Source organism: Mesoplodon bidens, assembly GCF_964165515.1.
Source record: "Mesoplodon bidens genome assembly, chromosome: 12".
Taxonomy (NCBI): Eukaryota; Metazoa; Chordata; class Mammalia; order Artiodactyla; family Ziphiidae; genus Mesoplodon; species Mesoplodon bidens.
This window is the reverse complement of record NC_138168.1, coordinates 67,324,533-67,338,021: the sequence shown is the minus strand read 5'-3', so window position 1 is coordinate 67,338,021 and position 13,489 is coordinate 67,324,533. Positions and strand designations below refer to the sequence as shown.

General features: G+C 39.8%; 1 protein-coding gene across 1 annotated transcript in view; it reads right to left on the bottom strand.

The window, feature by feature from the left end:
• PEX7 (peroxisomal biogenesis factor 7) overlaps positions 1-2,962 on the bottom strand; it is an 84,282-nt gene extending 81,320 nt beyond the window's left edge. The window contains exons 1-2 of the mRNA XM_081251157.1: positions 2,760-2,962; positions 567-624 (exon numbers count right to left, since the gene is read on the bottom strand). Coding sequence (XP_081107283.1) covers positions 567-624; positions 2,760-2,889 — 188 coding nt within the window. The 5' untranslated portion in view covers positions 2,890-2,962. The remainder of the gene's footprint in view (positions 1-566; positions 625-2,759) is intronic.
• Between the last annotated feature and the right edge of the window lie 10,527 nt (positions 2,963-13,489).

The following is a 13,489-nucleotide window of genomic DNA, read 5'->3' as shown; positions in this document are numbered from 1 at the left end:
TTTCTGTGTTTCATAGGAGAGAAGAACAAGCACTTGAAAATACTAATTTAGATCCATAATTTCAGTGTTTTCCATAAATCTTTCACCTGAGCTATCAGCAGGTAGTTATTTTCTGATGAAATTTCCTTTCCTTTCTCTACACTTGACTAACTCTGATGGAGACGTTAATGAGTCTAACAGTCACACAGACAAGACAGGCATGGAAAGAAGAAAGGGAAAGAAGCGCTAATGCACAAAATGGATAATTAGTTCCTGAATGAGTAAAGCTAAAGTACATTAAGAAGAAAGCAAAGATAGGAATGTCAAACAGTATACCAACTAGCTCACATTTTTTTATGTTTAAGTTTTACAATGTATAAGTGAATACTAAGAGCAAGAGCTTTAGAAGAAAAGTGACATAACACAAGTTCATGGCAAAAATAAGCTCTGTACTATGCAAATCCTGAAGGTTCTTTTATACTGCAAATTAAAACATCTTATTGATCACAAAGATTCAAAACTAATTCTATGAAGGTCTTAAAAGCAACAGAGAACACATATAAGTTTAATAGTTAGAGTCAGCTTACCTTCTAAAAAGCCTAAGCCCAGATTCATTTTGATCCAGTATTAGCAGGGTTCCACAGCCTAAGGAGAAAAATGCTGAGGTCATGCTGTTGAACCTGCTGGGGGACCATGTCAAGGCAAAGAGGTATCAAGTACTGAGTACCTAATTTTACAGTCACAAATTTCAAGTTACTTGAGGCCATGTATACAAAATGATCAGGACTGTGCTCTCCATTTCTGTCTCTCTACATTGTGCTTAATTAAATATTAAGCTTACCATCTCACCTATGCTTGGAATCCAGACACAGCTCTAACAGGGGAGAGATATTTAAGTGCATACTCTATGGCCAGGCAGGATGACAGGCACACAAACCTCCCAAACAGGTGTTATCATCCCTATTTACAGGTGAGAAACCTCAGGCTAACAGACCCCAGGGATTGTGTACCTTCTACATCACACTGCCTTCACAATAAATCTACAATACATTCTGGGACTTCCCTGGTGGCACACTGGTTAAGAAATCTCCCTGCCAATGCAGGGGACATTGGTTCGATCCCTGGTCCAGGAAGATCCCACATGCCACGGAACAACTAAGCCCATGCACCACAACTACTGAGCCTGAGCTCTACAGCCGGCAAGCCACAACTACCGAGCCCGTGCACCTAGAGCCCACAAGAGAAGCCACCACAATGAGAAGCCTGTGCACCACAACAAAGAGAAGCCCTCTCTCGATGCAACTAAAGAAAGCCCACACACAGTAATGAAGACCCAACGCAGCCAAAAATAAATAAATTAATTTAAAAAATAATAAAATAAATAAAGAGTACTGGTTCCATACTTTAAAAAATAAAATAAAATAAATTCAGCATGGAATTTTAAAACAAAATGCCTAGTGGAACTCACCACGTACTTGGTGGTAAAATGCTGAACAAAACATATCATTATCTACCAAAGAGGAATTATTTTACTAAAGGATCAGCATATTTAAAAAGTTATATTTGTTATTCGGTTGAAGGAAAGAAAACTATTAAACATGACTGACTTAAAAAAACGTATCAGGGCTTCCCTGGTGGCGCAGTGGTTGGGAGTCCGCCTGCCGATGCAGGGGACACGGGTTCATGCCCTGGTCCGGGAAGATCCCACATGCCGCGGAGCGGTTAGGCCCGTGGGCCATGGCCGCTGGGCCTGCGCGTCCGGAGCCTGTGCTCCGCAACGGGAGAGGCCACAACGGTGAGAGGCCCGCGTACCGCAAAAAAAAAAAAAAAAAAAAAAAAAAAAAAGTATCAGTTCCTCTTAAGGCTTTTTTTTAAGGATATAATTTAAAATATCATTATAAACTCACGAGTCTTCAACCTAAACGGTAGGCAAGTATTGTAAACCTGAATTTGCAACCACTAAAAGCTAATGGTGAAAATATTAAGGCAAACATTTCTCTCCCTCTCAGTTTTAGAAATCACTAAATCACTGTAGGACCCAACAAAAAATACTGTCGAGAGCTGACATTATGCAATGAATTTTTTCATAGACCTTCAGTGCGTATACAACAGCTACAAGATGAATTAAAAGACAGCCTCGTAAGTCAAGAATAGAACCCCGCCTTTCAACCTAGTCCAGGACCAGAGACCATTAACCTGAACCTCTTAACTGCCTGCAAATGTTTGTATTCCTCTGGAGACAAGAAAAAGCGAGAAAAGAACATGCTCAATTTCGTGCTGGCACTTGCGGGGAAACTCCTGGCGTCTGCTCAGGAGCATCCTTAAGACGCACAGCCGGAATGCAGCCTGTGGGGAATGTGGTCCAATTAGCGGGTACTGGGGTGACCCTGCAGACCGTCTTCCAAGAGCTGTTGGTCCCGTCGGACCGGTAGAAGGGGCCCCACAGTTTCAGCCCGCTCTCCGCAGGGCCACGTGTACCTGGAGGGGTGTGTGTCACTAGGGGCGATGGTGTCGGTGCGCTCTAAAGCATAAGAACTAGGGGCACTAGGCATCTTCCACACGCTACTTCCGCACTGTAACTGGAAAAGATGATGGACTCGACTCTAAACCAACTCCCCACACTGGACAAAGGCGGCCAGGGAGCCAGGCATTCCTCTGCTTCCCCTGGTGTTCTTTTCTGGCGCCGTCTACTGTCGGAAGTGCTTTTGGACCACCAGAGGGAGCTGGAGCTCGGCTGGAACCCGCCCCCGCCCCGGCGGCTCAGCGCCGCCCGGCCTCACCCGCGATGCCGTAGTGCTGCGCGGTGGCGCAGGCCAGGCGGCCTGGCAAGTACGGGGAAAACTCGGCTGCATAGCCGTGGCGGCCGGGCACCCGCAGCGTCCGCACCGCTCCGCCACGCGCCGCGCTCATCCCGCCAGCCGCCGAAGCCCTTCCAAGTTGGAGGAGGCCTGTCCGGACTCGCTAAGAAAATTAGAGATCCTAGCAGCTGAGACGGAAGTGAGGACACCGGGTGCCCTGAATACTAGGTTTCGATTGGTCCTCAAAGGAAAGGGAATTGACTCTGACGGAGGCCATTTTTGTCTTGGGCAAAACAGTTGCTTGGCGCCCCCTGTGACGCAGTGGACGTGAGGGCAGTATTTCTAGAGTTAGGTGGTGATTCTGATACCTTTTGTTTTTGCATATCAGCCTCCACTGCGGGCTATCTGGTTTTTATTAATTTATTGACCTTTCGAAAGACTGGCATCAGGAAATGTGGCTGATGATTACAAAATGAGGCAAGTTACAGCAAAGTCTGAAGCAATGCTGTGAGTCCAAAAGGCAGTTGAGCGCCGTGTTGCCCGAGGTAAATTGAAGCAAAGTTAAATCAGCGGTAGTCAAGCTAAGGAAAAAGACATCATAAGAAACTAACTTTAAAAATTTTTTAAATTCTTCCTATATTTATTGTATAGTAGTAAGTGCTCAGATGCCAGAGCTGAAAACGAAGGCTCCTTCATCCATTCAAATACTTACCAGGCATATACCATGTAGAGGGTGGCCATATATTGCTTATCTGCCAAACAAGACCCTTCTGAGAATAAAAGAGAGTGCAGTTAATAATTAAGCCAGGTCAACAGGTACAAACCTAGTCATACAGCCACTTTATACACCAAGTACAGTGCTAGGCACTGGGGATTCAAATGCAATAAGATATAGTTTGTGTCATCAGTTAAGTGTAATCAAAAACCTGTAGGTGCTATGAGAAATATATAGGGGCTATTTTTAAAAGGAATTGTCAGTACTGGAAGATGGGGCATGGGAGAAAAACCTTCAGGAAGCAAGTAATGATTGTGTAAATGATGATAAGGTTTTCTTTAAATAGACAAGAAGATGGAGGTCATTATAGGAGCAGGAATAACAGGAGACCTAAAACAGCATGACCCATAGGAGATTGTGGCTGCCAGGTATCAGCCTTCCCAGATGAAAGGGGTATGGTGAAGAGTATTGGACGGAGAGACTAGAATATTGTACTGGTTCATGAAGAGTCTTGTGTGCAATACCAAGGGAATTTGACTTCTACTGTAATGTAAACAATGGGGAACCATCAAAGTTTTCTAATGTGAGAAATTAGATGACCAAGTTTTCATTTTAAAAGATCTTCTGGCAACACAAAACTGGAAAACAGAGATTGGAAATGGGGAGGCCAGTTAAGACTTTAACAATAGTTCAAGCAAAAGATAAGAATTTAAACAAAGATTATGGTAATGGGAGTGAAAAGAGTCATGCTCTACAGTATTGTGAGATTTACGCCTAGGAGTCCAGCCAGTTTCTCACAGTAAATATCAGGAAATAACCACTTTGTGCTTCCTGCAGAGGGAAGAGAAAAGGAACCATTTTGAAATAAGCCAGCACATTCTGTTCTTCTTAACAAGGCCTGGTCTCAGGAAAAACTAGTTAACCAGAGCCTAACCTAGTAGGATATTTTCAGAGCCTAAATAACCTGAAAGTTCCCTTGTGCCCGTTTTCAATCAAACCCACCCCTACCCCCTGATACAGGTTTTTCCTGTTAAGGACTGCCTGAAATTCCAGTACTAGAAACGTATTCCCCGAGAGTTTTTTTTTTTTTTAATTTATTTTTGGCTGTGTTGGGTCTTCGCTGCTGCGTGTGGGCTCTCTCCAGTTGCAGCGAGCGGGGTCCACTCCTCACCCCGGTGCACGGGCCTCTCACCGCAGCGGCCCCTCCCGTTGCAGAGCACAGGCTCCAGGCGCACGGGCCTCAGCAGTTGCGTCACTTGGGCTCAGCAGCTGTGGCACGCGGGCACCAGAGCGCAGGCTCGGCAGCTGTGGCGCACGGGGCTCAGTTGCTCCGCGGCATGCGGGATCTTCCCAGATCAGGTATTGAACCCATGTCCCCTGTATTGGAAGGCGGACCCCCAACCACTGCACCACCAGGGAAGCCCTTACCGTGAGTTTTTTAATTGATTAGTTGAAGACTCCTCTTTTATATTTTTTTTTGCTCTGGACGCGCAGGCTCAGCGGCCATGGCTCACGGGCCCAGCCACTCCGCGGCATGTGGGATCCTCCCGGACCGGGGCACGAACCCGTGTCCCCTGCATCGGCAGGCGGACTCTCAACCACTGCGCCACCAGGGAAGCCCGAAGACTCCTCTTTTAAAGGCAAGTAGGCTATAGGACAAAGAATACTGAGGTTCAATCTCAATTTGCCCTTTACTTTTCAGTAATATACTTTCCCTAGATTCTTGTTTCCTCCTATGTAAAAAGGAAAGGTTTCAACTGAATCAATCATTTCTAGCCAGGAGGTCTTTAAAACTATAACAGGATTAGATAAACTAATCTCAATGTTTCAAAAGCCAAACAGGAATTGCACATTTATAATTCTGCATCAAAGGCCAGCCTGAAATTCTAATTTTCTTTGTTTTTAGGATGAGATTATATGAATGCAGTGTGGTTACACTCATTCTCTAATGTTGATATTAAGTTCTGATTGATTGCTTATGAAATCGTAATGTTTCTGGAGCTCATGAAGGAAAAAACTTTGAAAAGGTTTATAGATACTGAACAGGTTGATCTCTAAGTTTCTGTGCAGCCAAGAGGATTGAGGAATGTAGTTGCTGGCTGTCAGGCACACCTTATTGGGATAATTGAAATTTATGAATGGTAGTTAGATAAAAACTATTGTATCCATTTGTGTCCCAAATGTGTTGACTGTACTGTAGCTACATAAGAGAATGCCCTTATTCTTAGGAAATACTTAGGAAGTAATACGAGGTAAAGGGAATTATAAAAGGATAACTCTTCAAATGGTGCAGAAAAAATAAATAATATAGACAGGCACAGTAGAGAGAAAGATAAAACAAGTGTGGTTTAAAATGTTAAAACTTTGGTAATCTGGGTAAAACATATATGGGTACTTCAAGTATTATTCTTATAATTTTTCTGTAAGTTTGAAATTATTACAATTAAAAGGTTTTCTTAAGTATATGATTAAAGATTTTACTAATTCAGACTTTTCTTTGTCCAGTTAGTTTGAATTAGTAAGAAATGGCTCTAATTTGTTAAGTAACACCTGGGGGGGCCTGTGAAAAATTTCCTATACTGATGCCCACATAGTCCCTATGGGTGAGTCACATACCAGAAATGTCTGTTGTGTGATTCTGCTAGGACTTCTGACATCTATAGATTTGAGGGAAATCCAGGTCAACTATAATTCCCATCCTGACTAAGTGGCATAAAGACTCAGAATATGGTGACCTAGAGCTGACCTCAGAGAGAAGTCACAGTCGGATCAGGATCACTCATTTCCAGGGTTCTTTGTAAGGTTGACTCGACAATTCATAAATCTTACCATTTACAATGAACACAAACCTAGGTCACTATATATATTTCATTCTCTCAGACAAATATGCACGATAGTACCAAGCTATTTCTCAGGACTGTGTATGTGTTTATATATTCTTAAGATAGATAAGTTCAGATAGAGAAACAACTTACCAAGTACAAAAGCAATATACATGGTCATCTTAAAAGTGAGTGTCACACATTAAAAACCTAGTATGTTCATTACCTGCCTTGGATTTCTTAGCTCTGGAAAATAGCATATTCTTCAAAAGCTATCATTTTCATTAACTAAGAAGTAGAAACAGCACTGATTTCCTTCAAACCTGTGCAAAAAGGCAGGCAGGCTTTCATGTGAAAGAGAAATCTTAGAAGTTGTCTGGCATTCTTCTCATAGTCCCCAGACTGCGTGATGATTTACAGTACAGATTTATTCACAGTAAAAAAAAAAAAAGAAGTGACTGCATTGTGAGTGAATTCATTGCAAATCATGGTGAATACAAATTTTAGCTCAGATGTGGTTGATGGTATGATTCTGAGCAAATAATTTATCTCTTCGAGCCTCAGTTTCTTCATAAAATAGAGCTTCTGAGAAGGGCAGGCAGAGCAGTGAGGGATCTGGAAGCCATATGACTTAGAGAATTGTTAAGAGTACTGGGGTACCACTACACACCTATAAGAATGACCAAAATCCAGAACACTGACAACACCAAATGTTGGTGAGGATGTGGAGCAGCAGGAACTCTCAACCATTGCTGGTGGAGTGCAAAATGGTACAGATACTTTGGAAGACAGTTTGGTGGTTTCTTACAAAACTAAACATACTCTTACTATACAACCCAGCAGTTGTGCTCCTTGGTATTTACCCACAGGAGCTGAAAACTTATGTCCACAGAAAAACCTGTACATGGTTGCTTATAGCAGCTTTATTTATAATTGCCAAAACTTGGAAGCAACCAAGATGTCTTTCAATAGGTGAATGGATAAATAAGCTGTAGTGTATCCAGACAATGGAATATTATTCAGCACTAAAAATAAATGAGCTATCAAGTCATGAAAAGATATGGAGGGACTATACATACATAATACTTAGTGAAAGAAGCCAATCTTACTGTATGATTCCAACTATGGCATTCTGGAGAAAGCAAAATTATGGAGACAGTAAAAAGATCAGTGGATGCCAGGGGGTGGAGACTGAGGGGGTTGGAAAAGATGAATAGGCAGAGTACAGGGGATTTTTAGGGCAGTGAAAATATTCTGTATGATTCCATAATGATGGATACATGTCATTAAACATTTGTCCAAACCCACAGAATGTACAACACCAAGACTGAACCCTGATGTAAACTGTGGACTTTGAGTGATTATGATGTGTCAATGTAGGTTCATCAGTTTTAACAAATGTACCACTCTGGTGGGACATGTTCATAGTAGGAGAGGCAATACATGTGCGGGGTCAGGGAATGTATAGGAAATCTCTGTGCCTTCCCCTCAGTTTTGCTGTGAACCTAAAACTGCTCTAAAAAATAAGTCTTAATTTTACAGAAAGTCTGGTGCATTAAAAACAAACTTTAATGTTCTTAAGTAAATTGAAAAGTTTTATAATTTAATTTTATTCTCCACCACTCTTCAGAGAGAAAACTTTCAAGAAGCTAAAAAAGAAAATAAAATCTCCCCTCCCCCACCTCACTAACACGGATTGCCTACAGATTTCTTCTGAAAGATTCTTTTGTTCCCTACACCCACTAACTTTTCTGGGTGTTCTCTAATGCTACCCCCTACGCAGGAAAAGTCTTTGCTTTGTTATCCCACAAGCTCTCTGTCCTCTTTCATATTCTCCCTCAAGGTTGAATACTTCCAGAAGTTCTAACTCATCTCTAGAACTCAACTTCTGAATATGAAAAGAACATGCATCTAATATCATTTTTAAGAATTGTAATTGCTTTTCTTATTTTCTCTTTTTTTGGGGGGGGTTGTGCAGGTCATATCCTTTTTATGACAAGTCTAATGAATAAAATATTTATAAGGATAATGATTATTAAGGTTTTTTTTTTTTTAATGGGAACAGTAGCGGACTGAATGTCAGGAATCTTTGTTTTATGTTTTGGGACACACTGCTTTACATTTTGGTACTCTCTTTCTCAGGTGTACAATAAGTGTGATAGATTCTGACTCTTTTTATCTCTTAATATCATGACTCCAAGATTTGTCTTAAGGAAAAGTGATTGTAAATGAAGGTTTTTTAAATTCAAAGTAAGACCACCAGGCTGTAGCCATACTTTATTGGATTCTATATTTCATAGACAACAGAGTAACATTTCCTGTTAGAGGTGAGTTGATTTTAGGTAGCATCACAACCCAAAGCTTAATTCAGAAAGTAAATATTGCCGAAAATCATGCTCCTCAAGAAGAAGAAATTGTGCCACAAAATTAAAAGAGACATAAAATGGCCTTGAGTTGGTTTTCTTTAAAATCTTACTATCTGTTATTAAGATCTTTATCCAAATATTAAAAATATGCAGACGTTTTCTTGTATGTACGTTTTACAACTGAGAAAAATAATACATGCACATGGTTAAAAAAATTATTCAAGAGTATATAGTGAGAAGCAGTGTCCTTCTCACTCTAACTTTTCAGTGCCCCTGGTCAGAGAGCAATATAGTGTTTACTAAAAAAAATAAAGTACAGAACAGGGCTTTAATATGCCACCATTTGTGTTTTATGTGTGTATGTGTGTAGATGTCTTGTTATTCAATTCATAGAATATCTCAAAAGAAACACAAGGAAACTGGTAATAGTGGTTGCCACTGGGAAGCAATAATGGAGACACTAGGAGATAAGATGGAATCAAGACTTGCTAGTCACTGGATATTTTTAAAAATCTTTTAATTTTAAACCATATGCAACTATCAGTTAAAAATTCCCACAATATATCTTGGAGACCATTCCATAACCACACACAGTTTTAATCCCATGCTTTTTAACAACATAGAAGTTTCTTAATCTACTTGAAATTATGTATATTCAGTTTTACCCCAAATAATATTGCTGAGAACAGGCTTTGGAACTAAGCAGATCTGGTTTGAAATCCGGGTTCCACCCTCTCAGTTCAACTATGGGCAAGCCACTTCAATTTTCTTCTCTGTAAATGGATATAATAATAGCCTCTAGGGCTGTTGTAAGGATTTAGTGGTCAGTTTATGCCTAGTATTATGCCAGGTACATAGTAAGCGCTCAGTGAAGTTTAGATTTCTTTCTCTCTTGGCTTTTTAGTCATTTGAAAAAGTTAGTTAAATGCCTGAAATAGAAAGACAAAAGTATGTTGTTGTTGTTATTAACTACTTCTGTCTTTGTGTTCATAGTAGACTTCTGCTCTGAAGAAATAAATTCTGAAGAGTAAGTGTTAAATTAAATGGGATCTAAGACCATGTACCCTTTGAAAGGAAGCTTGTTTTTTTTATTTTTCAGGTAGTTAAATCAGGGAAATGAGAGCGCATGGAGCAATTATCCAGTCTTATAGTCAGTTAAGCTATCCAATTTGAATAATTAAGGCCCAAAATGAAGAAACAATTTGAGACATTAACATATAGCTTATGTATTTCATCTACTGCGTTGTCACAGTTAATCAAGAAATGATGGTAGAGCACGGCTCTCTGTGTTACTGTTTGTGGTGGTCTGAACTGTGTTCCCCCTCCCCCCACCCCCAGTTTATATGTTCAAGCCCCAACCCCCAATGTGACCAAATTTGAAGATAGAGCCTTTATGGAGGTGATTAAGGTTAAATGAAGTCATAAGGGTGGGGCCCTAATCCAAAAGGATTGGAGTCCTTATAAGAAGAGGAAAAGACATGAGAGTTCTTTTCTCTCTGCGTGTACACAGCGGGATAGCCATGTGAGGGTACAGCAAGAGGGTGGCCATTTACAAGCCAGAAAGAGACCCCTCACCAGAAACTAAATTTGCCAGCACCTTGATCATAGACTTCTAGTCTCCAGAACTGTGAGAAAATGAATGGCTATTGTTTAAGCTACCCAATCTGTGGTGTTTTGTTATGGCAGCCTGTGTAGACTAATATACTACTGAAGGAATTTCCCCCCTGTCAAGACATCTGGAAAATATGCTGTTGCTTTTGTTGATATATATGCCAATCTTTCAATCAAAAGTGTTTCTAAGACAAAAACAAAAACAAACCAGAGATATAGTACAAATTCAGAATTCTTTCAAGAAGTTACTGTGACAGTAATTGAACTTAATCACTGTCATTTTACAAATTAGGAAACTCAGGCCAAAAGAAAGGAAGTCGGCTCTTCCACAACTGAGCCAGAACTGAGTGTATTCCAGGTGCACAGAGCTCTTACCATTACACCCACTACTTTAGAGCCACAGGTCTCTTCCATTCCTGGGGCTACAGGGCATGGTAAAGAGGAGAGGAAGGGAGAAGCTGAATGTGCTCTCCCCTCCCTGCTTACATCATTAAGACCTCAGAGGTTAAGGACACACACTCTTTTACCTGAACCAAATACAGGACCTCTCAGAGGAGTCCTTTTTTTTTTTTTTTTTTTTTCCTCTTATTTACGAAGTCAGGGAGATCTTTTTGACTCAGATTATAAATACAGTAAGGAATCGGCAGATTATTTTGAGAACTAAGGATAGTGGATTTCACTCAGTGAAATGAGTGACAGCCCATACCCCACACTCCTTAAACAATAACTGTCTAGGTGGGATAATCACTGTAAAAATTTAAAGATGGGTAGATGTCTAATATGTAAAAATTTAAAGATGGGTAGATGTCTAATATTTAAAGTTAGGGTTTATATATATGATTTTTTACAAGGGTAAAAACAGCCCCCAAAATACTATATATATATGATGAGTCCCCTTTATGATGCTCTAAAATTTCTCCTTGTACATCTGCCTATCCATCTATCTACCTACCTACCTATCATCTCTCTATTTATAGATACATACACACACATGCACACGCATTATATTGAAGATTAACATATATGTGACAAAGAGTATTGCTTATCCAACATCCATTCTCTTCTTCTTTCCTGGTAACAAAACCTCTAAATTGTTGGCTGCGTATACTTGCCATGTTTAAAGCTACAGTTTCCAGGCTCCCTAGCAGATATCCCTTCTCTGAGTGAATATAATTGGGCGAGGCTTCTAAGAAAGCTATTTTAAAAGAGCTGATTAGCATGAAGTCACGATCTTTTGCCTGCACTCCTCTCCTTCCTGCTGCCTGGAATATAGACATGATGACTGGACTACATCAGCCATTTTCTGAGTATGAGGTGATCCTGAGGATGAAAGCTATGAGACAAGGCTGAGAAAGAACGAATAGTGAAGGAGTCAAGATCCTTAGTGACAGTGGAGACACCAACGGAGCCTTGGACTGACTAAATCTGGACTTATTTTATAAGAGAGAAAAAATTATATTTTGAGCCTCAATTATTTCAGATTTTTATTATATGTAGTAACTGGAGTATATGTTCCACGAGGGCAGGAATCTTTGCCTGTTATGTTCAATGGTGTATCCCAGGGACCTGAGATAGGCATTCAGGAAACATTATTATTGAGTGACTGCAGCGTAATACAAGCCTAAACCCTCACTGTACTTTTTGTAATAGTGCAAAGAGTAAATTAGGAAATTTCTGGAGTTTTTCGCAATGCTAAAGAGAAGTTAAGAAAATATTGAAGTGAGCAAACACAAAACAGCTGGAACCTTGGCCAAGAGTGGTACAGGAAAATTTCCAGTCTAAGCTAAAAATAGTGTGGTCTCTATGGAAAGGACAAAGGCTGGTTCCAACTGGGGTAAATTGTTTATGATGATCCTGACCATGGAAAGAATTCTGAAGGACTCTGAGATATTAGCCACTCCTTCCCTAGTAATACATGACTACAGCATTGTAGAATACTGTAGTTCATCCCACAGGCTAGGTTTTCTAGAATAAAAACAAACAAATACATAAATAAACCCACTCCTATACTGGATTTTAGGCACTTGAAGTCAAGTCCAGGTCTAATTTGTTTGAATCTTCAGAATCTTAAAGAATGCTCAATGTACAGTAAGCCTTCCATAAATGTTTGACAACTTGAGTTGAATTGGAAAATTAAGGAATAAGAGAGACATGAAATATTTTTTATCTTCTCCTATCTCTCCCTTTCCCTCTCTTCACACCTCTCCCCACACCTGTACTCTCCAAGTGGAGTCCAGCTTTGCTAGGCGTATGGATGGAAGTAGAGTCAAAGACTGCCTGAAACTCCAGTACTAGAAATTACTGGAAATTACTAGAAAGTACTGGAAAGTACTAGAAATTACTGGAAACTACTAGAAAGTACTGGAAAAGCACTAGAAAGTACTGGAAATTACTAGAAAGTACTAGAAATTACCCAACGCAGCCAAAAATAAATAAATAAATTTATGTATTTATTTATTTTAAAAAAAGGAATTTATTCCCTGTGACTTTTTAAATTAATTAAAGATTCCTCTTTTAAATGCAAGTAAGCTATGGGACAAAGAATACTGCGTTTTAATCTCAATTTGCCCTTTAATTCTCAATTCCATACTTTCCCTAGATTTTTATTTCTTCCTCTGTAAAATGGAAAAGTTTCAACTGGATCAATAATTTCCAGCTAGGAGGTCTTAAAAGATTACAACAAGATTAAACTAGTCTAAATATTTCAAAAGCCAAACAGGAATTGCACGTTTATAATTCTGCAGCAAAGGCCAGACAAAATTCTAATTTTCTTTGTTTTTAGGCTGAGGTTATATGAATGCAGGGTGGTTACATTCATTCTCTGATGTTGATATTAACTTCTGATTAACCACTTATGAAACCATGACATTTCTGGAGCTCATGGAGGAAAAAACTTTGAAAAGGTTTATAGGTATTAAACAGATTGATTTCTAAGATTCTGCACAACCAAGAAGACTAAGGCATAGACTTGCTGTCTGCCATGCACACCTAATTGGTACTCTTCTTTCAGCTTTATTGAGGTAATTGGTAAATAGAAATGGTATATATTTATACATGTTTCGCTATCATTGTGAAACGATCTCCACAATCAGACTAGTTAACATATCCATCACCTCATATAGTCATGTGTGTGTGTGTGTGTGTGTGTGTGGTGAGAATAATTAAGATCTACCCTCTTAGCAAATTTCAAGTATATGA